At 41.6% G+C, this 27927-nt stretch overlaps 1 protein-coding gene across 1 annotated transcript; it reads right to left on the reverse strand.

Moving 5' to 3' along the window:
- Positions 1 to 1703: 1703 nt before the first annotated feature.
- Positions 1704 to 24543, reverse strand: PCCB (propionyl-CoA carboxylase subunit beta). Its single transcript, XM_081863529.1, has 15 exons — positions 24347 to 24543; positions 20972 to 21091; positions 19698 to 19766; positions 18779 to 18835; positions 17438 to 17551; positions 16286 to 16396; positions 15280 to 15388; positions 14008 to 14128; positions 12778 to 12859; positions 7988 to 8111; positions 6734 to 6841; positions 5433 to 5533; positions 4197 to 4295; positions 3635 to 3728; positions 1704 to 2149 (listed from the first exon to the last, which is right to left on the reverse strand). Exons 1-15 carry the CDS (start codon positions 24521 to 24523, stop codon positions 2028 to 2030), a joined length of 1608 nt encoding a protein of 535 aa, XP_081719655.1. The 5' UTR covers positions 24524 to 24543; the 3' UTR covers positions 1704 to 2027.
- Between the last annotated feature and the right edge of the window lie 3384 nt (positions 24544 to 27927).

Genomic DNA, 27927 nt, shown 5'->3' on the forward strand with positions numbered 1-27927 from the left:
TTGAATGGTGCAAGTATGCTGGCAGGTGGTCTTGTCCAAATTAATTATCCCAATGTGTTCATTAAAATGCTCGTAAATGGTAATCCTTTCTGTTATTGGAACAAGATGAGGAATGCATCCACCTTCTGCATACGAAACAGGAATATTAATATTGCTGACTTATGAACCTTGTTTCCTTCTGACCTCAAATACATTGTTATGAGTCCATGCTGTTCTTGTTTCTAGCATATCCACTGTCCCTAACCATGTCAATTACATAGTCTCTTTCAACCCTGTTTTGTCTATGGTTAATAACCATTACTTACCAACACACTTGTAAATGTGTTTCAACTGCTGTCTTAACTCACCCTCTCAATTACAAGAGCTTTGCAGAGATGAGGTGGACTTAAAGGTGGGACTTGTAAATACTTAGGGCTACATAAATACCCGTTTGTATAGTTCTTCTCTAAATTGTTTGTATTCAAAATTTATTGTAGTTTTACTAACAATTACAGAAGAATCTTGGAACAGATTACTCCAATATAATAAACAGTGACCAATTTTTTTCCAAATTACCTTTCCATGGTCTTTGTATTGTGTGCGCTAAATATCTACTTCATCTGAACCTATGCATGTAACACAGGAGGACTTCTAGTCTGTCCATTATGGGTTAGAACTATTGTTATTACTACTTTTCTGTCAAAGGCTTTGAATATTTGTTAGCCCAGTTTTCTGACTATCTTTTCCCCTTGAACAAATCCCAGTTCGGTCCTGGATGTGGATTCTGAAGCTCCATTACTGGCTAAAACTAATTTTCTTCCCGGTAAGTCTGGCACCCTTGATTTTAATTGTCAAACAAAATGGAAAAGAAACTGAGAAGTCTAGGGTTCACACTGCAGGCTCTGATAACCTGTAGATATGAGAGAGCCACATCCACAATTAAGCAACGAATATGGGATGTTGAGCTGCAATGCCACATGAGTGAAATGACAAAGTATCTAGAAATTAAAGATAATGGCAGGGTGTTTACTCCAGCAAGGTATTTGTCCAAAACAGAAATACCCAAATTTAGAAGAGCTCTTACCCTTGCCAGATTTAACATCTTTCCATCAGCATTACTGCAGGGCAGATTTGAAGGCAAACCATATTCACAGTCATCATGCCTGTGGGGTTTGAAGGAAGTTGAAACTGCTACGCATGCCCTGCTAAATTTGTCATTACTACAAGGCTATACACATTATATTTATCACACCAATCATGCAGTAAACCCCAAGCAGAACTGATGATTAGTACTTAAAATACTTAATAGAGGACAGGGAACCAGAGATTACCTTAAAAGTGGCTAAATTCTGTATGTAAGGTATATCAGGCCAGAATGAATGAACCTCTTTTGGCCTGCTTGGTTCTACCTGGCAAAAGGGCTCCTCAATTAGAAGTACTATGCATAGGCACAAAGGAAAATCGTCTCTCACAAGCCTTTCAGAGGCCTAAAACAATCTCTTGTGGTAGGAGAATAGTCTTGTTAGGTAGCTGAGGAGACCAAAATCTGACAGATAAGAAATTTATACTGAATAACATCTGCATTAGAAAACCTTGAAATCCTGTAATATTTTTTTGCGATGAATCCCATGCAGGTAATTTCCATCTCCCCTTGCAGGATTAAATCCTGTTTTGCATTATTATCCTCTGAATCTAATCCACAAATAATCTCCCCACAGACAATCTTGTTTAAAGGAAACAAAATAGTTTAATTCCATATTCTCTTAGACTTCTGTTGCAATATGCTGGCTTTACATTTATGTATGATTATCCGTTCTGTCTTTAGACTTGTCAAAGATGAAGTTACAGCATATCGTGACAACTTCCATATGTTGTACCTTTTGCTTAAATGTACAATTGATTCCTTGTCTACAATCTCATAGTATCCCAACCCTTCTAGAATATAATCCATAAAAATTTCCACATACTTCCGACGATTCAGAGTCAGGATTTGAGTTGGGCTCCACTGCTTTCCTGGCAACCTATCATCCCTTTTCCTTAAAACAAATTCAGAGAGGAATATTGGCATGCTTCTTCCAGGGGTTAGATTGTCTTTTGCTAGCCAGGACTTCCAAGTCACGGCAGATTCGCAGTCGAGTTGAAGAAGGTTGGATGATGTCATCAACAAATCCTGTTATAAAACAGGTTTGACAGTTTACTCCCATTGCTCTGTAACTGCTTCTGCAGCAAAAAGCATCATGCAGTAGATAATCCTTTAATAGGTTCACATTAGCCTTCCACCAAATCGAAGTTGATGTTTTGTGCAAGCTGCTCCAGAGGAAGCCATGAACTGCTAAAGTGTTGCATATCTTATTCATCAACTTAAATACAAACAAATTCCTCTAAAAAGGGATAAATCAGGATTTTAGGGTGTGCTGATCACCAATATTTGATTTCATGATTTAAGTCCACAGAAATGTTTCATTTTTCCAAACAAGCAAGGGAGGAGAAACAACCTGTTAAGCCAAACATCTGGAATATGGCTTTGCAAAAACATTTGCCATCATTCTGATTACATATGAAAACTGAACAATTTTACTGCAATTCTGCAAGTTCCCATCTCTCTCTTGTAATTTTTAAAAGAAGAAAACCACTTCAGAAACACTGCAAATTATGCTGTTCAACACAGAGATAATTTTACTTCAGAATTACTATAATAAGTTTAAGGTCTCATCTCAGATGCATAACCTCTAAGCAAAGGGATCGTGGATCGTAAATAATGCTCTGATTAAACAATCATGCCATAGCTCTCAAAGGCAGAGGATTTGAGTCATCTAGAAGCAGGGGATACAACTAAAAATAAGTGGCTCTGATCCTGGGCCTGATCGTGAAACACATAGCTATAAATGTTAAAGAGCATTGGTGGCCTAGTAATTTCTGCTTTGCATTCCGAACAATGCACCGTAATACATATATATACACACCAATGCATCATACATGTGGGTGGAGGAAGGTCTGCCAGACATCCCCATGTGGCTCCATGTCAGTCAAGTCAGTTACCTGCCCCCAAATGGGGTTTGCAAGCACCATCAATCATTTGATGGTCTGTGCTTGCAAAGAAGGGGCTTTGCAAGACCTGAAGATCAGCTGATGGTGCTTTACATTCTGTGCCTTTGCCCACATTTCGAAAGTTCTAAGAACGAATAAATAAATGTAATGAACTGTAATATGAAAATATATTGCCCTTTGCTCCACATGCCTGAATTGACTTTCTTAAATGTTCAATCTGCCAGGAAGGTAGTTGGCTATAGAGTTTATATACACTTCAATTTTGTAACTATGCTTTGCAGATATCAATGTTTAAGAAGGGAAAACCAGTGCTCTATGCTTTGGATTTTTTTTAAAGCAAGTAACCACAGTAGCTTGATTCCGATAAAATGGGAAATGATGATTACTTAAGAGACTTCATGGTTTGACTGCCTGCATAGAGGAAGAACAAAGGGGCTGGCGTAGAGACAAAATTCTAATTCATACTAGCTTTTTAACCTCATACATGATCATCTGAATGCAGTTAAAATAAACACCCAAATAAGAAGTGAAAGAACACTGAAATCACAATAAAAAACTTTAATTATGTATCTGAAATTTCAATAATAGACATTCTCAAAGCCACTACCTTTGGTTGCTGCAGGGAAAGGATTTGCAAACTTTTCCACATATTCTGCTTCTGCATGTGCCCCCTTCCCCCTGAAAATTATCTGCACGGCTCCCTAAGAAGAAAATATAAGAATATGATATTATTTCAACCCATAGTTGTAAAGGCCTTTGGAATGTGGATCTGGTCATCATTAAACCATTTTCAACAAGGGTGGGGAACCTCCAGCTTGCAGGTAATCAGGCCTGCCAGCATTCCCCATTTGGCCTCCAAGGCCATTTTGGCCAAGCCACACCCACCTGCTCTACACCTGATGTAGTATGCTATCAGGTGTGGAGCAGGTAAAAACTTGGCTCAGCCAAAAGGGGATCTGAAGGCACAACCGATCAGCTAATTGGCATTGCTTGCAGAGTGCTGGGCAAGAGAGCACTTTGAAAAGGGCTTCTGCAGACTCCTGTGGGCAAAATAATAATAATTGTATGCCATCAAGTGATTGACCCATGCGGGAGGGGTGGTGTAACAATCTGGCCTACCTGCCAGGCCCAGATTAGCTGAGTACAAATGGGGACAAAGTGAGAATTACCTTGGCACCCATCACTGCTACCTCTGCTGTTGGCCATGCATAATTAGCATCTCCTCTTAAATGTTTTGAACTCATCACATCATAGGCCCCACCATAAGCCTGGAACAGGAAATAAGTGTCAACAAGTTATGTACTGTATTTAATCATTATGTTTATATACCAGGATTGTTAGTCTCTTAATATTAATAGTATGAAAGCAGACAATTCCTACTACAACCATTCAAAAATTATGTGATATAGTTATCATGAAGCATCCACTCTCACTTATTTAAAGCATTTTCAAATTCCAGTGGAATGGCCTAGCTTTCCTTCTCTCTTTCATTCATCTTTCCCTTTCTCCACTTACAGACTTTTAAACCTATATAGTTTATTCCTTGATTTCTTGGTATCTTAAAAAGGGTCGTAGGTCAGTGGCAGAACATCTGCCTTGCATGTAGAAGATCCCAGGTTCAGTCCCTGACCATTTCCAGGTAGGGGTGGGAATGTTCCTTTTCTGAAACATTGGAAAGCCTCTGCAGAGAATACTAAGCTAGGTGGACCAACGGCCTGACTCTGAATAAGGAAGCATCCTGCATTTCTAGAATGTGTAATGTCCCTTAAACATCCCCTCATATTTATCCTCCGCCATAGCCAGCCCTGGAACTATTTAAGAAATTTGTATCCCGCTTTCTACTTAAAAATTATCAAGGTGATTTGCAAAAATAGTTAAATACTTGGCAATATTAGAATACAATAACTATACATAAGAAAAGAGCAGCACATAAAACATGATAAATCTCATGCAGCAGCTTCAATGTTAAAAGTGTGGGCCTATTAAAAGACTTGGCCTGGTGCCTAAAACTCATCAAATTAGGCATCAGGCAATTAGCCCTGGAATGAGTGTTCCCAAACTAGAAATAACATATAATCCAAGACTTCAGGTTGAGATTGTGTATGTATAAGGCAGTTGTATTCAGATTCTACATAAAAGAACTTATGTGAGAGTCATTAGGCTAGAAGCAGCTCCGGAGGCAGCATTTGTTAAGGGGAAACAGGCTTGAATGTGAGGTATCTAGAGAAATCTAGTAGTATTAGTGAAGCAAAAAATGATGTTATATTATGATATAAAAAATCGAAACAGAGCTTGGAAGAATTGGTGTTGATGAGGTCAGCTGAGCTGAAGATAAGACAAATATCTTCTATGCATTCTCAACAGCGTGTGGCAGCTAGCAACTATACAATACAATTTTACTTCACCTTCCTTGTGATAATAGTGATTTTTGGCACAGTTGCTTCTGCAAAAGCGAAGAGCAGTTTTGCTCCATGGCGTATAATCCCACCATATTCCTGAGATGTCCCTGAAAACAACAGGAACCAGCAAAACATGGTTAAAGGAAATTTATTGTCTCCAAGAGAGAATATTTAATAAGAAACTATACACCCAGCACTAATTAAGATAGCTGTTAAAAGCCTCTACAAGAGTAGAGGTAGACTGCATGACTGCATCAAACACCAACCAGCAGGCTGGGTATCGTGGAGGGTAAGGCTATGTTCTACCTCCACTGTCAGAGGCAGTATGCATCTATAGAAGAGAGGCTGGGAATTTCATGCTTGCAGGCATTGCACAGGCTTCTAGTAGGCCACTGGGAGAACAAGGTGGTAAGACTAGATGAGCCTTTGGCCTGATCCAGCAGGACTTTTCATATGCTCTTATAATAGATCTACATACAGCCTTGTAGCAAATCCCACATAACCTTCTACATGGCAATTCTTGGTTTGACTGAAAGGGATCCACTGAGCCAAAACCTTTTATTACACCAAAATCTTATCCTAGTTCTACTGTTTTAATTATATGTGATTAAATGGCACCAATAAATGCATTCTACAAATGTCAGCCTCATGATTCAGCACTCGCCTGAAGCACAGGCAAGCAACAACTGCTTAAGGAGAGCAGGTATCCCTACTGCCTCCATAATATTCACCAGCACAGGAGCTAAAAAGCTATAAACGCAGGCTATATAATGCAGCTTTATTTAATACAGGTCAGTGCCATGAAGAGCTGTATCCACGACACTCATTCTCATTTGAAAGCTATAGAGCCCCCATAGAGAGATCTAAAAGACTGCTTCCTGGTGTATACAAAGTACTTAAACTAATTGTGTACTTAAAGAAGGATGACACAGGGCAGTTAAGTTGGATGAAAAGACTAATACCTTTTCTTTCTCTAGTGTTTTTCACATGCTTTTTATTTCAGTGGATTTTGCACCACTACTAAACTCTCTCCGGGAATACAATCTCTGTGAGAATGTTCAACCTCACGATGATAAATGTTAAAAATGCGACTGATGTCATTTTACACATGTAACAGGAAGGAGGAAGCTGTGCAAAGGATAGAGTAATGGCTTTACCTCTGCACTTGAAATAAAAAGTAACCCCACCTCCCAATTCCTTGATACAAGGACTATTTTCAGTTCCAAAGGTAAGAAGAATCAAGGGAAATATCTTCCACCCAATTCATTTCCATCTTCAGTCAAAGAAGATGCAGAAGAAAAACCTACCTGGTAAAAATCCAGGTACATCTACAAAAGTTATCAGAGGAATGTTGAAAGCATCACAGAAGCGAACAAAACGGGCTCCCTTCACGGAGGAGTTTATGTCCAAACAGCCTAAATTTCAGACAAAGTAGACAAGATTCTTACAAGGCTTTTCAAGAACATTTTGCAGTGGCCATTGTATACAAAAAGTGACATTCAATGTTCATCATACTCAGGGTACTCATTAAAATTGATGGGTCTACCCTGAGTTTACTTGGTTAGATATCACCCAAACAGGCAACAGTAGCAACATTTTACACACCCTATGCAAAAGAGCATTTTCTACCTCCTTGTGAAATACTGAACAGAGTTTATCTAACCTGCATAAATGTTCACGAAACACACGTACTCTTGCTATTCTCAGGAAGCTGTTATCTATGACTACATTTTAGCTTTGTAAGTCGTTTACATTAATCTGTGGTGGGGAGGGAATCAAAACAAGTAATATCAATACGGCAGCTGAATTCTATTCCATTCTCTAAAATGCCACTCGCCCCAGCAAACGCCAACCATTTAGAGACCAAAACACTTACATATAAATCTTGTAACAACATGAGCTATGTTGGTAACCATGACCACCACTGGATGTTTCAGACTGAGGTGCCTGAAATCTTGGTATAATTGCAGGACTAATCCTATAATTCACTGATGCTGAAAGATTTTTAACATCTTCAGCTGACCAAGTTTATCAACATAAAACATTTCTTTTTACGGGAGGTATATCCAAGCAGTTAGTCTTGGAAGTTGAATACTTTGCCAGAAGTATAAAACGATCCGATGGACTGGAGGGAGGAAAGAAGAGAAGGAAAGAAGGTGGTGACGTGTGGGTGGGTGTATAAAAGGGATACCAGGAGAGGGAAATAGATTCCAAACATGTACAGAAACGGTGGTGTTATGATAACACCACCAACACACCACTTATTTACACCTAAAAGCACATCTCGTTTCATGGTTCTTTGAATACTGGCCAGCGGTACTTACAAAGCATGAACAACACAAGGATGTAAAGCAGGTTTTACTCTATTTGCAGTATGCACAGAGCGCCAAACCTTCATCTTAATTGCAAAAGAACACTAAACTACATTAGAACCATTTTTTTTTATCAAGCTATTCAGCAATGAGATTTTAAACAGATGCAACATGCAAATGTAAGTTTTCCAAGCTTTCAACATAAATTGACATTATAAAGGTTCCCAGCCACTGCCACCCTCCTCTTACCTGATGCTACTTTGGGCTGGTTGCCAACTATTCCAACAGTTCTTCCATTCATTCTGGCAAATCCAACAATGATATTTCTGGCATAGGAGGGCATGATCTCAAAGAATTCTCTCTCATCAACTATCTACACAAATGAGATTCAAATATCTTACTGTCGTGGAGCAGTGAAATACACACTCCTATATATATCTGTATCACACAAAGATGATTTAAAATGTAAGACAGTTGAAACAGTACTTTAAGAATCTTTTTCAATATACTGCTCTTAAGCAGTGCTGGATTTATGTATAAGCTAAACAAGCTATAGCTTAGGGCCCCACTCTCTTGTGGGCCCCCCAAAAATTTAAAGGGGGAAAAAAGCTGGATGTACATTTCCAATTGTATTTCAGTTCAACAATTACTTTGATAAAATACATATTTTGTTATGTGCAAATGGCTTTAGATACCTATTAGGTCCATCAATTACCATATAGCACATATTCAGCATAAAAAACAGCGACAATTTGTAGTTGACAAAGGACAGCTGGACATATAAAGCGACCCATAACCTTCAGTAGCTTAGGGCCTCATCAAACCTAAATCCGGTCCTGCTCTTAAGACGTCTTGTCGACAGTGCTCTTCCATACAGCACTAAAGTTAAAAGTGTTAGTAAGATTCATTTTGAAATTCCTGACTGATCCTGGTTAGATTTATGGTTCCACTGGGTAACATCCAAAATTAAGAGTGTATCATGGGGCTGGAGAGACATTTCACCACCCTAAATTTGGAATGTGGCCCCTAGGGGGTTTGCAACAAGACCATATGGCCCTCAGATCATTAAAGGCCCCACTGTTTTAGACATAGAATGAGGTCAAAGGATCCTCACACCAACATAAAATCTTTATTATTTTTTAAAAATGGAGAAAGATCAGTGACTCACCCTGGAGTTCAGCCACTATTATTACAACACCTCCAAAGCATGGTGTCCAATTATAGTTGACTCTCAAATAATGAATATTGTAACCATATTTTACACTTACTATATGGAAATCAAACACCATGGAAATAATTAAAGCTATACATCTTCTTTATATATGAAATCAATGAAATCAATGGTAGTTAATGTGGGCATCAAGACCATTTCCTCAGATACAGTGATATAATGCAATTTAGAATCAAGTTTAACCCACAGGTTGCATAACCTTTTGTCAAATGGTGAGAATAAAGGCGAAGAATCCAGGGGCTTAATGTGCTTTAAAATGTCCTCAAGCAGTCGGTGGCAATTTAAATTTTTATTTCTTTTTTTCTATTGCTGGGGGTGGGTGGGATGGATATTTGGTTGGGGATTAATTTTATTATAATTGTTCTGTTCTTTTTTGTTGTTGTTGTTGTTTTATTGGTTCTGTATAGTTTATGTTTTGTTTTGAAGGGGCTAGATCAGGGCTGCCTGGGAGTGGGGCCCCAGTCATCACGATGGCTTGGACAAGTTCCACAGGGGGGGGAAGCACTGGGACATCCGATCTCGGTGATCATGGGCAGGAGGCGGAGTTACGCTAAGACCAGACCATGTCATTACCGAGGAGGCAGGTTTAGTCGTTGTTTGAAGACTATCCCTGCCTCCGGGTCTGGCCTTGACCGGATGGATACTGGAATCAACAGGGGAAACCTACATGACCTGAAGGTGTTGCTGTGTAATGCCAGGTCAATGAGGAATAAAACCACTGCCATCCACGACCTGATTGTGGATGGAGGACTTGACCTGGCATGTGTGACAGAGACCTGGTTGGAGGAAGCAGATGGGCCTGTCCTTGCCGCTGCTTGCCCACCAGGTTTCTCTTACGCACAGCAACCCAGGTCATGTGGGCGGGGAGGGGGGGTTGCAGTGATTTTTAGGAAGTCACTAGCTTGCACCAGGCGTCCTACTGGGAAGATCCAGTTTTCTGAGTGCATGTTCTGGAAGTTGGGCAATAGGGGCAGTACAGGATTCCTTTTGGTGTACCGACCTCCCCGCTGCACCAAGGATTCCCTGTCTGAGCTGCTTCAGGTCGTGGCGGATTTTCTCCTGGAGACACCTAGTTTGGTTGTCCTAGGGGATTTTAACATCCATGCCGACACGACCTTACAAGGGGCTGCTCTGGACTTCGTGGAAAGCATGGCCTCCATGGGGCTGTCCCTGAATAAGTTTGGCCCAACTCATAGTCATGGACATGCCTTAGACCTGGTGTTCACCTCTAGTGACGTGGGTGATCTGACACTAAGTAAAAGTGAAACAAAAGAAGTGCCATGGTCAGATCACTTCCTGGTGCAACTGGACTTCTCCGCGACCCTTCCCCTCTGCAGGGAGGTGGGACCAATTCGGATGGTCCGCCCCCGCCACTTAATGGATCCAAATGGTTTCCAGAGAGTGGTAGGGGATGCCTTATCCCATGTTGATGGCCTTTCAGCTGATTCCCTGGTGGCCCGCTGGAATGCGGAGTTAACCAGGGCTATCGACTGTCTGGCTCCGAAGCGCCCTCTCCGATTGCATGGAGCCCGGACAGCTCCGTGGTTTTCTTCGGAGCTGAGGGCGATGAAACAATCGCTGAGACGGCTAGAGCGTCGGTGGCAAAAAACTCACTCCGAATCTGACCGGACACAGGTTAGAGCTCAACGTCGAGCCTACCAAGTGGCGATAGCGACGGCGAAGAAGACTTTCTTCACCGCCTCTATTGCATCTGCAGAAAATAGTAGCAGGAGACTTTTTCAGGTGGTTCGTAATTTAACGGAACCACCTTTACCACCGGGGCTTTGTAAAGACCCCAAGATCTCCTGCAACGATTTTGCAAAGTTTTTTGCAGATAAAATCACTCATATTCGGAAGGAGCTAGACACCACCGTGGGAGCAGGGCTGGGGCGGGAGAGTGCTAGAGCTCTGTCTGGTCAAGTTGCATGGAATCGATTTCAATCCATTACCCCCGAGGATGTGGACAGGCTGCTTGGACGCGTGAAACCAACCACCTGTCTCCTGGATCCTTGCCCATCCTGGCTAATAAAAGCAAGCCGGGAAGGGCTGGGCGATGGGCTCTGCGGGGTGGTGAATGCTTCCCTCTGTGAGGGAGCATTCCCAGATCCGCTGAAAGAGGCGGTCATCAAACCGCTTCTTAAAAAACCATCTTTAGACCCGGCCAGTATGGCCAACTATCGCCCAGTCTCAAATCTTCCATTCTTGGGCAAGGTGATTGAGCGCGTGGTTGCTGAACAACTCCAGGCACGCCTGGAGGATGCGGACCATTTGGATCCCTTCCAATCGGGATTCAGGCCTCATCATGGGACTGAAACTGCCTTGGTCGCGCTGGTTGATGATCTCCGGCGAGCTAGGGACAAAGGTGAGAGCTGTTTCCTAGTTCTGCTGGATCTCTCAGCGGCCTTTGAGACAATCGACCATAACATCCTTCTGGACCGTCTAGAGGGGCTGGGAGCTGGGGGCACTGTTATACAGTGGTTTCGCTCCTTCCTCCTGGGCCGTGTTCAGAAAGTGGTGGTGGGGGATGAGTGTTCAGACCCCTGGGCCCTCACTTGTGGGGTGCCTCAGGGTTCCATCCTCTCCCCCATGCTTTTTAACATCTATATGAAGCCGCTGGGAGAGATCATCAGGGGGTTTGGACTGGGTGTCCATCAATATGCAGATGATACCCAGCTCTACCTCTCTTTCAAATCAGAACCAGTGAAGGCGGTGAAGGTCCTGTGTGAGTGCCTGGAGGCGGTTGGAGGATGGATGGCGGCTAATGGATTGAGGTTGAATCCTGACAAGACAGAAGTACTGTTTTTGGGGGACAGGGGGCGGGCTGGTGTGGAGGACTCCCTGGTCCTGAATGGGGTAACTGTGCCCCTGAAGGACCAGGTGCGCAGCCTGGGAGTCATTTTGGACTCACAGCTGTCCATGGAGGCGCAGGTCAATTCTGTATCCAGGGCAGCTGTCTACCAACTCCACCTGGTACGCAGGCTGAGACCCTACCTGCCCGCGGACTGTCTCGCCAGAGTGGTGCATGCTCTAGTTATCTCCCGCTTGGACTACTGCAATGCGCTCTACGTGGGGCTACCTTTGAAGGTGACTCGGAAACTACAACTAATCCAGAATGCGGCAGCTAGACTGGTGACTGGGGGCAGCCGCCGAGACCACATAACACCGGTCTTGAAAGACCTACATTGGCTCCCAGTACGTTTCCGAGCACAATTCAAAGTGCTGGTGTTGACCTTTAAAGCCCTAAACGGCCTTGGCCCAGTATACCTGAAGGAGCGTCTCCACCCCCATCGTTCTGCCCGGACGCTGAGGTCCAGCGCCGAGGGCCTTCTGGCGGTTCCCTCATTACGAGAAGCAAAGCTACAGGGAACCAGGCAGAGGGCCTTCTCGGTAGTGGCACCCGCCTTGTGGAACGCCCTCCCATCAGATGTCAAAGCGATAAATAACTACCTGACATTCAGAAGACATCTTAAGGCAGCCCTGTTCAGGGAAGTTTTTAATCTGTGATATTTTAGTGTATTTCTGGTTTTTATGGAAGCCGCCCAGAGTGGCTGGGGAAACCCAGCCAGATGGGCGGGGTACAAATAATAAATTATTATTATTATTATTATTATAGCCAGTTATATTCCTTTTCCCACTTTTACTAAGGAACACATTTCTAAATAACAGTATTTTTGCAGCGTGCATACATACAAGAAAATGCACCGTATTTACAACATGTAACAATTCTCAGAGGCAATGGATATTTATGCATCATGTGTAAACACAAAATTATCGCAACAGCTGTAATACACTGATACACAGAGCTTACCGAATGCACAATATCCACCATGTCATAAGCTTTAGTAGATTCCATCGGGACAATGGTATCCAACTCAGGAACCAACCGGTTGCTTTAAACACAGAGAATGGAAAGGAATAAACTTACATCGTAGCATAGTTCATATGAGAAAATTACTCATGTTAGGAGACATGACTACAACCTAGGACTATTTGACTGAATTCCAGAATTCAATTCCAGAATATTGAGAGAATGAAGGAGATCCCCCCCCCCCCCGCTTTTACTTTATTCTCCATGTTTACAATAAAGGACCCTCCAACACTGAGATGGATCCAAATATGCGTCCTGCTTGTACTGGAGGATGGAGAAGAGCAGGCAATTTTTGTTAATTGCACCTTTCATCTGCAGTCCATTGTGCCCCCCAAAAGCTGTTCCAGAAGGTTAGGGGACACTCCATATTAGCATGGAACATATTGCTGGGGCTGGTGGGAACATCAACAAAAACATCTATCCTACCCCCTTATGGATCAACCAAGAGCCTTTTGCTGGATTTTGGCTGCCTTCAAAAATGGAAGGGAAATCCGAATTCAACCCATTCTCTTTAGTTGACTTGTTGCATTTTCAGATACTACTTAGGAAAGAACAGCCTCATTTTGTTAACCAGCAAAAGGAAGTGATAGGAGACAAAAGTGTAAAAGAAAATATCCAAAATCTGGCCCATCAACTGAACGACAACATACACCATACCCTTCCACTGCTGTTAAAGGATAATTTTTGTTTTCTACTCTTCAGACCTCCAACAGGAATCTCTGTGGAGGAGTATCTATAACACATGGAAGCCAAAGTCCCATTGCATCCCCACTTCACAAGACTTAATTGTGAATCTATCCAAAAATAATAAAATCACCCAGGAATTTTATTTCCTAAATGGGTTCAAAGGGATAGGTGTCTCCTTCAATGATACAAATCGAGAAAATCATACAAGCAAAGACCGAATAACACACACCCTAAAGAAGCATGATCGTGCACGCACGTATGGTGCTGAACCCACAAGTTACCAAATACATCACTCAACATGTCACAGAAAACACAGAACCAGGCGGGGTGCACTTATATGCGCTCTGCCAATGCATGTGGGGCCCTAGAACAGAACCCCCACGTGAAATGGGCATTGCCTGTAACTTTGCAGACATTTGACGGGATAAACTCTGAAACACGCTTTGATTCTATGAACATCTATTATTTGTAAATATAACTTACATAGGGTCATGGCATTCTCTGACAGGAGCTGGATCCTTATTGCTAAGCGGTAGGTAATTAAAAAACTCTCTGAGATTGAGCAAAGCATCTATGTCATTCTCAAAGGCACAGTGTGCAACCCCTATAATACAAAAAAATCAAACATCCATCTGACGTTGCAAAGATTCCAATGAACTTTCCAACAGGACAAGAAATAGATCTTCACAGCAAATTCTTAAAGCTCTAAAATGTCATAGCATTAACTGAAATGCCAGTGGATATTCTTAATGTCCACCAAAAGAAACAGTGTCAGATCAGCAGTCATATTTGATCAACTGTGCCAGTGTTTTACACACATCTACTTCCACCCCGAACATCCATCCTAGTCTTGTTCCACTCCATCTTGCATTTCAAGGGTCATACTGAACCCCTATTCTCAGCCCCTTTGCAAAATAAATAAAGCAGGTGTTAAATGGATCTGAAAGACTGAATGTGTCTGTGGATGTATATGAGTGAGTGTGAGAGAAAGAAATGTGGCCCTATCTACCACTGGCAGCAGTCCCAGGAAGGTTAGTTACAAGGGAATGTAGCCATCAGGCTAAAAACAGTTTCGCACCCATGTTATTGAGGTTTACAGAGTTAGGAAAGTGGCAGAGCGCGCGCGCGCGCGCGCGCACACACACACCCAGTACTAGAATTCATGTTCAACCAATGAAAGTGACTAGCAAGAAAGATAGAAGAAAAAGTATTTTCGCACACAGTCACATCAGCAACTATGAGCCATTATGGCTAAACAGGATCGCCATGCATAGAAGCAGGCTGGGTGCAACATGGTCAGGGATCAAATAAGGCAGTTCTAATAGTACATTTTCCCCTTGACGCTTATTAGACAGGAGCAGCCCCAGTATCTCCATCTCTCTTACACACATTCTCTTACAATACCTCTAGTAACAGTCTTCTGTCACCCCCTGTAGTATAATTTTCAGCCAAAGACAACCAGCAGGTACTTTTACTATGTTCCAAACCAGGCATCCCCAACCTTCGGCCCTCCAGATGTTCTGGACTACAATTCCCATCATCCCTAACCACTGGTCCTATTAGCTAGGGATCATGGGAGTTGTAGGCCAAAACTTCTGGAGGGCTGCAAGTTGGGGGTGCCTGTTCTAAACTAATCTGCAAGACTAATTTTATATGACTGGACTACTATGTTCTTCATATTGTTCTTCAATCACTTCATAAGGGGACTGCAAACAGGAGCAAATGTTAATTATAAACAACTTAACCATTTCTGACCTGATACTGCAGTGTGGGTCTTTGCACCTCCAAGTTGCTCCTGAGTAACATCTTCGTTGGTGACTGATTTGACTACATCAGGGCCTGTTATGAATAGATAGGATGTGTCCTGCAAGAAACAACAACTGCAAAGTATGAGGTGCAAGATGTGACAATCTCTGTGTTTGCATTTTTCATCCCTTAGTGCTTTCAAAATACGAAAACTTAATTTAAAAAGGTCCAAATATTTCAATTTCTAATTTATTTTGATTCAAACTAACAAGGCATTTGGTTGGAATTCACTCTAATTTAGCCATAGTCCTCAACAGATCACACAGCTGGTACATGGGATTCCCAGTAAAGCATTTACATTCCTGTATTTGCAAAAAAATACAGCACAGACTGTGCCACCTTAACTGCAGGTCCAGTACTACTAAAATTTCCAGTTTTAATATCCTCTCTCATTTTTCATTTCCAAGCAAGACAATTTTTACAGCTCAAAGCCAACCGACTCAATAGATATTTAAGACACGACATAATTAGAAGATGTGAAAGGTGACAGCTACAGCCTGAAATAGCAGGGCAGTTTAAAAAAAGATAGGTAGCCGTGTTGGTCTGCCATAGTCAAAACAAAACAAATTCCTTCCAGTAGCACCTTAAAGACCAACTAAGTCAGTTCTTGGTATGAGCTTTCGTGTGCATGCATATGTGTATCTGAAGAAGTGTGCATGCACACGAAAGCTCATACCAAGAACTGACTTAGTTGGTCTTTAAGGTGCTACTGGAAGGAATTTGTTTTGTTTTAAAAAAAGATGTTATTCCTTAAGCCAGAGCTTCTAAAGGAACAGAAATACATCCATTTTTAGAGTCAGCCACCACTAGCAAGAAACTCCTTGAAACAACTGCTCTCGTAAGACTCACTCTCTTCATGTTTACTCAGAATTAAGTCCCACTGTGTTCAATGTGGCTTACTCCCTAGTAACTATGTTATTATTACAGTCAAAGGCAACTAACATTACATCCTTACCTTTACCATGAATGTGAAATCTGTTAAAGCAGGAGAGTAGACAGCCCCTCCTGCGCAAGGGCCCATAATAAGAGAAATCTGTGGTATTACCCCAGAACATAGTACATTTCTCTGTAAAAGAAAACAAACATCTCCATTGCTTACACATTTTATACCACTTCCAAGTCAAAGTTCCCAAAGAGCTCCTAAATCTGTGTTAAACTTTTGCAACAAACTATTTCATGTAAAAATATGATGTTGTAGGAATGTATTCGCCAACAGAAATAACATTCGATTTGTTCTAGCTTCATTGTTCATCCACTAACCGGGATCTTAAACTCCCATCCAAATTAATCCAAGTTCAAAACCCTGTGCATCAGAACAAATATGGCAAGGAAAAGGGAGAAAAGCACGAGACAGAGGCAATGTCAGAGAATTAAGTATCCAGGATCAGATTCCTGAAGCAGGCTCTAGCTGAAGTCCCATGTGTACTGAATGCCCCATGTGTTGGTGGCGGCAGCAGCTGCTGCTTCCGCCAGCTGGTACAGACAGATGCATATGGAGAGCCGTTTTCCAGCCCTCTTCTGGCTCCAGGGTTGTACTCACAAGCAAGGAGAGAGATGCTGCTACTGCAGTTCATTCACCCACATAATAAAAATTATTCCCTTTGGCTGCCTGGAGAGCTTTGTGAATGCTGATGGCTGCAGCAGCTCTCTGTTTGCAGGAGAGGGCTAAAATGAGGAACCGAATACGCACTACAGTCTTTATACTTGTGGGGAGACATACTGATGCAACCAGGGGAAAGGTCAGGGAGGTATCATTGTGCCTAAAGAGTAACAGTAACGTACAGCAACTGCAAAAGAAATAACCTCCTAAATGAAGTATATTAATTTCAGGGCCTGTTCCCCCTTAATTGTGACTTCTAGCACCAACACCTAGAAACAACAGCATCTCATGAAAAGAAAATGAGAGAGAAGATGTGCATTTTGCCCCTGTATAAAGGAGAAAAGCCCCCTCCCTGGTCCCTCGCGTAAGACCTGGAAGCAGCAGGAAAAGAAATGTTGTGTCACTCATGCTTCCTGTTTCATTATTTTTTCAGAAAGTCAGAAGTGGCTCCTAGGCTATTCATCTGTAGCGTCAAGAATCAGCTTGCTTACCTAAGAGGTCTCTTACCAAAAATATATCAGCATAACCAGCCAGGGACTCTACTCCTTCCTGGATCCGGGCCCCTCCAGAATCATTCAACCCAATAACAGGAGCACCAACCATAGCAGCCTGATCCATTATCTGAGGATACAGAAACTCTTGATTTACTAGTGAAGTCCTACCACAAGCTTAATTAACATAAAATAGTGAGCGCTTATTATAATTAATAATCATATTATAAAATAGGATCTCTTTTCATTTTTGATCAGAATGCGTTCAAGTCCTATGTCTGTTTCTTGTTACGACATCTACAGATAAACCTCTACTGGCCAGTCAACCACCCCCACCTGGCACTATTATTATTAATACACCTTCATGTTCAATTAACTCTTCTCTTTAACATTTGTGCTTGACCATCTTAAACAATGGGCTACTTCACACATAACGCTAAGCCACCATTTAGCATCATGAGCCTCAGAGATCCTCAGTGCTTTGCTCAGCTCACTGAGGCTTCTCTATATAGTTTTAAAACCATGGTTTAGAGTGACATGCAAGCCCGTCCCATCTGATAAAGGGCACTTAAGGATTATAGAGTGTGACAAATGAAAAAAACCACAAGATCACAAAAGCATCATAATACAGCAAGATCAAAACTTTATCTAAAAATCTTGGGAAAGTAACAATATATTTGATACCCAAACGACATTGGTGTATCAAACTGGAGGCAGGTATCAGGCAAACCTCTCTGAAAAAGGCCCCACCCATTTTTAACCATTATACATCTATCTTCTAGAAAGGACTACCAAGAGAAGTACTTCATCAACTATTTGTTATATTCAGGAAATGTCAAAAATGGATACTTCTCACAACTCATATCACCACTTATCAGGAATTGTGACCTCAAATGTACTCCTGAATGAATTAACTGTGAGGTATTTTATCCTACCAACATCTTAGCTTCTGTAATAACAAATGGACTTCTTATCATTATGAAAAAATAGGTTATGTTTGGAGAGAGGGAATTCAGCAGTACTGGAGCTGAATAAGCAATAGGCTATTAAGATTTAGGGGCTTGTACAAGCTGAGTAGCTTAGTTGAAAAGGAACTGCCATGAGTTGAATAAGATGAGGGTTTTTTTGAAATTCAGGAGTGTTTACACTTATTTTGAAACTGTATCTATCTGTATTGTGTTGAAAAAAATGGTATCTTAAGACTTGAAGACACTAATCAGGGAAGGGGGTGAAATAAACTTCAATGTAGCAAGGATTCGTGTGAGGCATAACGTACTTTTAAAAACACTCCATTGTCATATTTTGCAGGCTGCAGGCACTTAAGAATTTTGTAACTATTGTCTTCTAAAATGCTTACCTTGCAGATCTTTTGAGCATGTGCTCCAGATAAACTGCCTCCAAACACAGTGAAGTCCTACATAAAGATTGTATTTCAAAGATCAAATACAATAATAGCTTAGAATGCCAAATATATATATATATACTAGATTTAGATTTTTTTTTTCCTGCCTTGCCCTTGAGCACCAGTAAAACAGACTTTTTTGCACTCCCAATTATTCAGTGTAATTGTCTTCAAGCAAGTTGAAAATATCAGCAGACTTCACCCTCATGGAAGGAGTGCAATCTTTCCCTACGCAGGCAGAGTATGCACATGAGGAGGGACTGAGATACAGCTTAATAGCTTAAAAGTTGTTAGCGGAGTTCGTAACCCAAAGCGTTTGTAACCCGAAGTGTTTGTAACCCGAGGTACCGCTGTGATGCCAGAAATCAATGCACGTACAAAATATAAAGATCCCACAAGGTTTCTGTAGTGCAAGTCTTTTATTCCCAATGGACTCCTGCAACTCTTGCAGCATGGAAAATACTGTAGTCAGGAAATATTGAAGTTGCAGCCTTACATCATCTGAAGGGCAATGGGTTAGTCACGCTTGTTAAGATGTTGTATTATAACCAGTTCCCTGTTGTTGTTGTTGTTGTTTAAAAAAAGAGAGACAAGGACTGCAGTATCAGAAGTAAGCTTCTGCAAAGCAACTCTATTCTTACATGTTATAAGGATTCCATAGTCCAAGAACATGCTGTGAAATACTGTATAAATAGTCAAAATGGACAGATGTAGTCATTTTATTGACTGTAATTAAAATTCTATTGAATTGCAGACATAATACATCCCTGCAAACTAAATGCACTGCAAATGAAAAGCAAATGTAAAGAAATACAAAAATGTTTATAAGGCTTCAAAGAAAAAGTTTGCAACTGAAAACACAAAATAGCAATACCTGACTGAAGACATATGCCAATCTGCCATTAATTCTACCCTGGCCAGTTACCACACTGTCTCCAGGGAACTGCAAAAGAGAATAAAGAATGTACAACTCAGAACAGCAATATGATTAAATACCGAAATCTAATTCTTATAAATGACCAAAGCAAGTATTTGCTAACCAGAAAATTAAACTCTCTATTTAGGGCAGAGTATACATTTCAATTATACTTTGCTTGTATCATTTAAAACAGGCTGACTTCCATATTATCGTGCACTTAGCAGATGATCAACAAAAAATGATGGTCATGAGGGATAGGAAAAATACATACTTCTAAACAGCCTCCTTTAATGCTGAGTATAATTTATTTACACTCCACCAACCACAAATAAAAACAAAAGCAACAGAATATAGAATCTATAAGATCATGAAAAGACAGGAAGAAAAACAAGAAAGTAGTCCTAGACAGTCAAAGCAAAATTGTGTCATTTAAGAATTTTGCAACTTGCTCTGTAATTTATAAATTAGAGCCATTCAAGAAAATGATCAACAGAAACTCTGATGAGCAACCTGGGAAGTACTGTGTAATAGGATAGATTAGTTTCTGTAGCTGGCTTATTAAAAAAAAAACCCACATTTTGAAACGCATAAAACTGATTCTACCTTTTCATTATTACAAGAGCAGTATCTATTATTTAAAACTTCATTTTATCTACCTTCTAAAACTTTGAAGGTAAGGTTAAAATATTCCAAGGAAAAAGCTTTCTTGTATTTAGGAACAAACAAACAATTCAAATAATGCATCCCATTCTTAGAATTAGGGCATGACAAAAATTGCAACCAGAGGAAACGAGGCGCTTGGGCTACCCCATAAGTCAATCTCCATTAAAATCTCTGTTTAACAATATCTTTGCCTTGCTCAGTTTATAAATAACAGTTGAGAAGATAGCCCAGCTGAAACAACTGTCTGCCATAATTCCTTCATCCAGACAGACTAACACAAGTCCATCATCACCTGGAACAGGAATGAATTGGAAGTAAGTAAAATACAACCATGAAACTGAAAGGAAATGTAATATATCCAAGTCAGGCTCTGTCTCTAAAGTACTACATATAGAATGGTTGGGGATGAACCAAGAAGAGGTAGAGCATGTATAGAGGAAAGAGATGAGAACCATCCATTCTATTAGAGTAAACCATCCACCATCCAGACTCAGGCACTAGAATCAGCCAGATATTTCCAAATGACAAACAGTCCCAAGAGTGCGAGCAAAATATATACCAGGTACCTTGTTTTTCTCAGCCTCCATCCCAAAATCTGCACATCTGTGTTCCACAAACATGTCATATTCTACAAAACTGTCAGGATCCAGTAAAAGAAGAACACGCTCCCTGGCTGTCAGCTTTCCCTGAAATGCAGGAAATAATATGAACAAGGTAAGGTTTGCAGATCATTTCAGTACACCAGAGCCAAGCATAATTACAAATATAAAGAGAAAGTCATATACTAATTTAAGATTTTATTCAAATCCATAAATTTGCTCCTCAGAAAGCAGCTGCCTTAAACTCAATATTGAAACTGAATTCCTTTTTAATTTCACCTTCCCTTCAAATATAGAAATTGCTCTCTTCTGGAACGATCATTTTGTCAGAGATTTACTGATTAATTGGTTTTTTTACATTTTCGTCCTTTTAAGTAAGCAATGCCGAGTTATATACATATGTTGAAGAGAATAAAACCCATAAAGGACTAGTAGAGGAAGGGGCTAGCAAAGAAAAAGGATTGTATTCACATGTTTAACAGTCTGACTTCAGTGAAACTATTAAATGTAGTATCAGAACTTACAAATGTGCTTTTCTAAGGGTAGATAGAACAAGTTAAATAAATCATACTTTTTCTGTTTGATGTAAGGTATGATGTAGTACACCGGCGGAGTCGAAAAACCAATCACAAAAAGCTTATACAAGTTTATTAGTAATCTAAAAAGTAAATGTATAACAGGGCTATCTTTCAGCCTGATCCTTTAAAACATGCAAAAGTCATTTTAAGAAGCAAGACAGGGGGTCTAAATTACCATCCAACTATTTTAATTTCCCCATTATTATTGCTCATATATAAATAGGCATCAGACACAAAAGTAAATTGCTGAATTTACATAAGTCACATATTGTCATGGTGATTCCCCCACACCTCAAAATCTTAAGAAGCCTGCAAAAATGTTCATCTTATATTGATTCAAGCACTGAAAATGTTATAGAAGCAGCACTTCAAAGAGAGCCTTATAAAAGGCAAATGCATAGCAAAAGAAGCTACAAGCAACAACGACAAAAGAAAGAAAATTACATGCCTCTGATTTAACCTTTCATTAGGAAAAAGAAGGGTCATTTAGGCACCATCATCCTCACTGGCCACATGGCCACTTGTAATCTTGTCCTGCTAATGACCTTTGCAGAAATGGCTGCACTGGCTGCCGAATAAACTACCAGGTCATGTTCAAGGTCTTGTTAGTGACATATAAAGCCCTGAGCAACTCAGGACCAGGTTATCTGAAAGACTACCTGACCATGCCTAGATCTGTAAAATCACTTAAATCATCTGGAGTAATTTTACTTGTGGTAACACATCCTACAGAATATTACAGGCAGAACATCACCTCAAAGGGGATATTTCTTGCTAGAGCCCTTTACACTATAGAATACCCTTGTTTTATTTATTTATTGAAATATTTCTAATCTGGACTTTCATAAAGTATATCAAGGTAGTACACAACATACAAAATATAATAAAATCAGTATAAGTATCGCTAAAAGTGCAGATTAAGCATCATCTGTCAGTTGCTTCAGTTGTAAATAAATATCTTTTTGGCCAAGCTTTCCCTTGGGTTGGACCTAGTTATTACTTAATTCCTGTTTTGATATTACTCTTTTTATGTTGTATCTCTTTCTATGACACTGTCTTATATTTTAATATTACTAAGCTATTTTAATAATTTAATAATTTAAATAAATAAGTGCTTTACCTTAGGTCTCTGACACATGATAGGGAAAGCAATTATTTTAAGATACTTATTTGAGCCTCAGAAAACAGTTCAGATTAATTCCTATTTCCACTGCAAGTTCAAAAGGATCTTCAAGCCATAACTGTCTGCCCTGAATTAAAGCAAAACAAGGTGGCTGGTAACATGGGACGAGTCTAATGATCTTCAGCATTACAGATGCAGCTACAGGATGCAATCTGCAAAGCGATTATTCATTCCTCAACAGACTGAACTGCTGAGGGGGTGGAGCACAGTTAATATAAAACTCCCTTGCCAGATCACATCAGGGTCATGCCATGACTTAGTTATTTCATCCCTTAGCAACCTGAAGCCTTGAATTCATATACCGTACTTTTTCCTTCCCTTGCACTGTATAACCAGAAACATCTGACTGTAGTTAGCAACAACCTATACCTTGTAATTGTGTCCAAAACCAGAAAACCATGGTTTGCACACAAATCAGATTTGCCACTAGTCATGATTATCACTAGCTTCCAATTGTGAAGGCTGAGGGAGCACATCGCCCGCAACTGTTCACTCATGTAATACTAAACCATGGTTTAGTGTTACATCTGAACACAACCACTGTCTCCAGCAGCAGCCAGCCCTATTCTTCTAAGAGCCCACAAGCCACGTAGATTCCATTTAGTTATAATGACTCATAATGTTTGGTACACATATCCTTCATGAATACATCCAGTTTTTTGAGCTAACAAGGTTTGTGGCCATCTAGGTGTGAATCCTATAGCTTAATCATGTTGTGCGGATGAATATTTTCTTCTCTGTATTTCCAACAATACAACTCCTCAAACTGAAGACATATGAAGAAAATAAATATACCCATAATATATCTGCTGGCATATCTATATACGTAATATGGGAATGGTAAAAAATATCCCAGGAACTTTGCAAAACATATGCTTCTGATTCACATTTATCCACACTCTCTCTGTGCATCCATAGTTAGGTACCCTCAACCATTATATTGCTGCCTTCCCTTTCTGAAAATGAGAATGGATAACATCTGAAGGTAACTTCACATGTGTATCAGTGTTTTAAAAAATGTGAGACATGACAGTCAGTGTAGCTTCAAAATATTTGGGAAACAGTGCTTTTAATGGGGGCTTCAGAACTTTCTTCCGACTTTGCATTCCCGTACAAGTACTTTCAAATCCTCACATATGTGGCCTTAAGTAGACAAGATGAACCAGGGCTAACCTTAGATCAGGGCTGCTTATTTCACACACATTCCCCACCCCCAAAACAATTCTGGGAAATGCAGTTTAACCCTCAGAGAGTTACAATTCCCACCTACCCCTAACCAACTCCAGTGCCCAGAATTGAGGAGGGAAATTTGTGCTTCGAATGTGCTCTGAAGATAGTAGTTTGTAAGTAGCCCCCACACAACCCAATTTGAAATTGGGGGCCACTGGGAAGGGTCTCGGACCCCAGTCCCATCTTATTAGAATACGGGCAGGGGCATATTAAACTAACTAGACTCTCCAGGCAGCGTCCCCGCTCTGTCAGGAAAGCGAGTGTGGGACCTGCGTCCCTCCGAGGGTCGCCCGGGAGCAGCCAGCTGTTGCAAGCCCAACCAGAGGCTTCCTCGCTCTCTCTCTCGCTCACCCGCCGGTGCTGTGCATCTATGCGCGCCTGGCCGCCGCCGAGCAGCGCAGCCCGACGCTTCTCCTCAATGCGCTCGGGCACCGTGGGCGCGCGCCGAGGGGGGCTGTTGCTGAGCCGGCGGGAAAACGCCAGGGGAACCCTCGGCAGCCGAAAGGGCAGGATCCGCAGGGCGGCCATGGTTGTGGACTGCGGGGACGCATGCGCGCACGGGGCGGGGCGGGGGGGGCGGATGAGGCGGGCAGGTTCCTGAAGCGTGGAAACAGCAGCGGCCATTTGCCCCGCCCAGCCTCCCTTTATATTTCTGTTACGCCTGCCTCGCCGCTTCTCTCCTCACGCTGTTATGAACTGTGTCAGAGCGCGCTTTCTTTTCTTCTTCCTCGGCGGGGTGCACACTGCGCATGAAGACGCCCCCGCCGACCGCTTAAAAGCAGTTTTTTTTAATACGGTACAATGTGGTTGCACGTCACGCTGTTGGCATCTTCATGCGCTGAGCATTTTGGTGTTAACTGCTGCGCAGGCCCGAGACCTCAATTTCCCTTCAGGCTGTGTTTTTATTGCAAGATGTGGGCTATCGCACTAGAGTGCGTCTCCACTAATTTGCGGTGCCCCGATGTGAGTGCACGTTACGGGTTAGGTTGGAAATAAGGTGAGGAGCTCTAGCAGAAAGGACTTTTGCACAGTGCGTAGATGTCTGCAGAAGACCGAATTTGAATAGGTGCGTTTTGGCAAGCCACAGTGCTTCTCCGCGCGTGGAGACTACCTATGCTGATTTTTTTTTACATTCAGCTACTAAAGATACAGACATCCTTTGTTCTTAATTTTTACCTTTTGTACATGTGCAATGACTACTGTCACTATAGGACAGGCATCCCCAAACTCGGCCCTCCACATGTTTTGGGACTACAACTCCCATCACCCCTAGCTAACAGGACCAGTGGTCAGGGATTATGGGAATTGTAGTCTGGAAAACAGCTGGAGGGCCGAGTTTGGGGATGCCTGCTATAGGACTTCCTCTGCAGAAAGTTTCCCTCCAGACTGGTGTTTTTCTTACCGGAGTGTTCTGCAATACGTCTTTGCTGCAATAATAGAGCATTAATGGTGGATTTATACTGGACTGTCTACACATCATTCCACTTCATTAGCTGCTGTGCAATGCTTTCCACTGTTGCCATATTATAGACATCTGAAGAGACACGCTTGCACTATAGTGTTAAGAGAAGTGGGACAAATCATCATCAAACCTTTTATTGGCATCACATACAAACATCCATAGCAAATCAATACAGAATTCCCGCCTTCTCAGTGACACAAAACATTTGTCAAATGAAAGAGACAAAGCAGTCTAACATTACATCTCTAGGTCTCCAGGGAGATCAGATGTCTGCCATGTGTTTCGATGACAAAAAAAACAGATAAAGATATTTAGCCACTAACTTGGTGAACTCCTGATTATTCCCCAATAATAGAAAATGTATGACCTCTAACTTTGGTCTCCATTTGGGGATGCAGAGTTGATCTAGGAGCTGCTGGCGGAGATCAACATATAGTTTACATTTAAGAACCATATGTGTAAGAGTTTCCACCTGGTGGTCTTCACATGGGCAAATTCTTTCTCCTTCCACCATTCCTGAGAACCTTCCCCATAGGAGGGTTGAAGGATTTGAATTAAACCTGGCCAGCGAAAATGCCCCTCTTTCTGGAGGATTAAGCAAAAATTCAAGATAATTGTGGCTAATTTCATATGCCCAAGAAAGTTGAAAGTTAAGAGGGGAACATGTTTTCTCTGCTGCTGCTGCTAGTTCCTGGCGTTCAATGTGGGACAAATCAGTGGGGGAGGAACCCTTTCTGGCACCCGGGGCAGCACAGCCCGTACGGACTGCGCATGTGTAGCATCCCGTGTGTGCGCACTCCATACAGAATTTGACTTAGCAGGTGACCTGAACCCATAATTGTGATTTAGCTCTCCCATAAAAAAAATAGGGGTGGGGAACAATCAGCCTGCGGACCAAATTTAACCAGCCACATAGCCACTTTCCCCAAACCATCTCTGCCCCATACCTAATATATGCAACATCAGATGTGGGGCAGGTAGAGACATGTCTGGATCAACTGTACAACCAAGTTCTCCATGGAGAACTTGATCATTCAGTTAATTCCTGCAGAAAGCTGGGGAAGTGATGCTTGAGGACAGGGCATGCAAAGCACTTTGCACAGCACTTCCCAAACGCCTGAAAGCTGTTGTCAGGAATTTGGGAAGTGCTGCACATAGTGATTTGCAAGCCCTGCCATTTGCAAGTCAGCTAGCTCCCAAGCACCAAGCAAAGGCCTGGCAAAGTCCCTTGTACTTTGATTCCAAGCACTTGAAAAATAACTGGTTGTTGGGCACTCGGGAAGCACTGAACCAAGGGACTTTGACAAATGGGTGGGACAGTCTACCTGTCCATTAAAGGTAAAGGTAAAGGTACCCCTGACCATTAGGTCCAGTTGTGACCGACTCTGGGGTTGCAGCGCTCATCTCATTTTATTGGCTAAGGGAGCCTGCATACAGCTTCCAGGTCATGTGGCCAACATGACTAAGCCGCTTCTGGCGAACCAGAGCAGTGCATGGAAACACCGTTTACCTTCCCGCCGGAGCGGTACCTATTTATCTACTTGCACTTTGATGTGCTTTTGAACTGCTAGGTTGGCAGGAGACCTGTCCATTACCTGATATCACAATGATGCCCAGTGCCTGGCAAGCAGTCCTGCCCACTTGTCAAAGTTGGCCCATGAGGGTGGGGACAGATAGGGATCTGGCCCAGCAGGCCACAAAGATTCCCCACCTGTGCTGTACAGCATAAGACAAACCTTGGTTACAGCTTGTGTTTTATGTGGGGAGATATATACCACCAGACCCTCCAAGTGCCCCTATTTTCCATTCCTGGATTTACAGAAGCTGACCCAGTTTCTGATTTGACCCTGAAATGCCCCACTTTTCCTTAGAGTGTCCCTATTTTCATCAGAGAAATGTTGGAGGGTATGGAGTAATCTGACCCCTGAGCCATCTGAAGGCAGCCCTGTATAGGGAATTTTTTTAATGTTTAATGTTTAATTATTTTTTTATATGTGTTGGAAGCCACCCAGAGTGGCTGGGGCAACCCAGTCAAGTGGGAGGGGTATAAATGGTATTATTATTATTATTATTATTGAATAGGATGTCCCTGTTTTCATTGGAGAAATGTTGGAGGGTATGAACCACAAGCCTGGTTTCTGACTAGATGCTAAGCTAAACCATGACTTAGTATAATAGCAGAATGGGAAGGAACAAAATGGTTGCAGTCTCCCCTCTGGAAGCCCATACATTTGCTTGTTTGCACTAAGACATGGTTTGGCTTAGTGTTACCTGCAAACTGGGCCTCTGTGATGTGTAAATAACAAATACCTAATCAAACCTACATGTTTACAACAGGTTGAGCAGACCACAAAGCTTCTAAAAGCTACCCTTTAACAGAAACTGGATGTTTGCCAGCAAAGCACTCAGTGGAGAAGTCTCATAAGAGACATCAATTATTTTGAAGAGTAGTACTTCTAAACTGATAATT

Source organism: Podarcis erhardii (genome assembly GCF_964252035.2).
Source record: "Podarcis erhardii genome assembly, chromosome: 5".
Taxonomy (NCBI): Eukaryota; Metazoa; Chordata; class Lepidosauria; order Squamata; family Lacertidae; genus Podarcis; species Podarcis erhardii.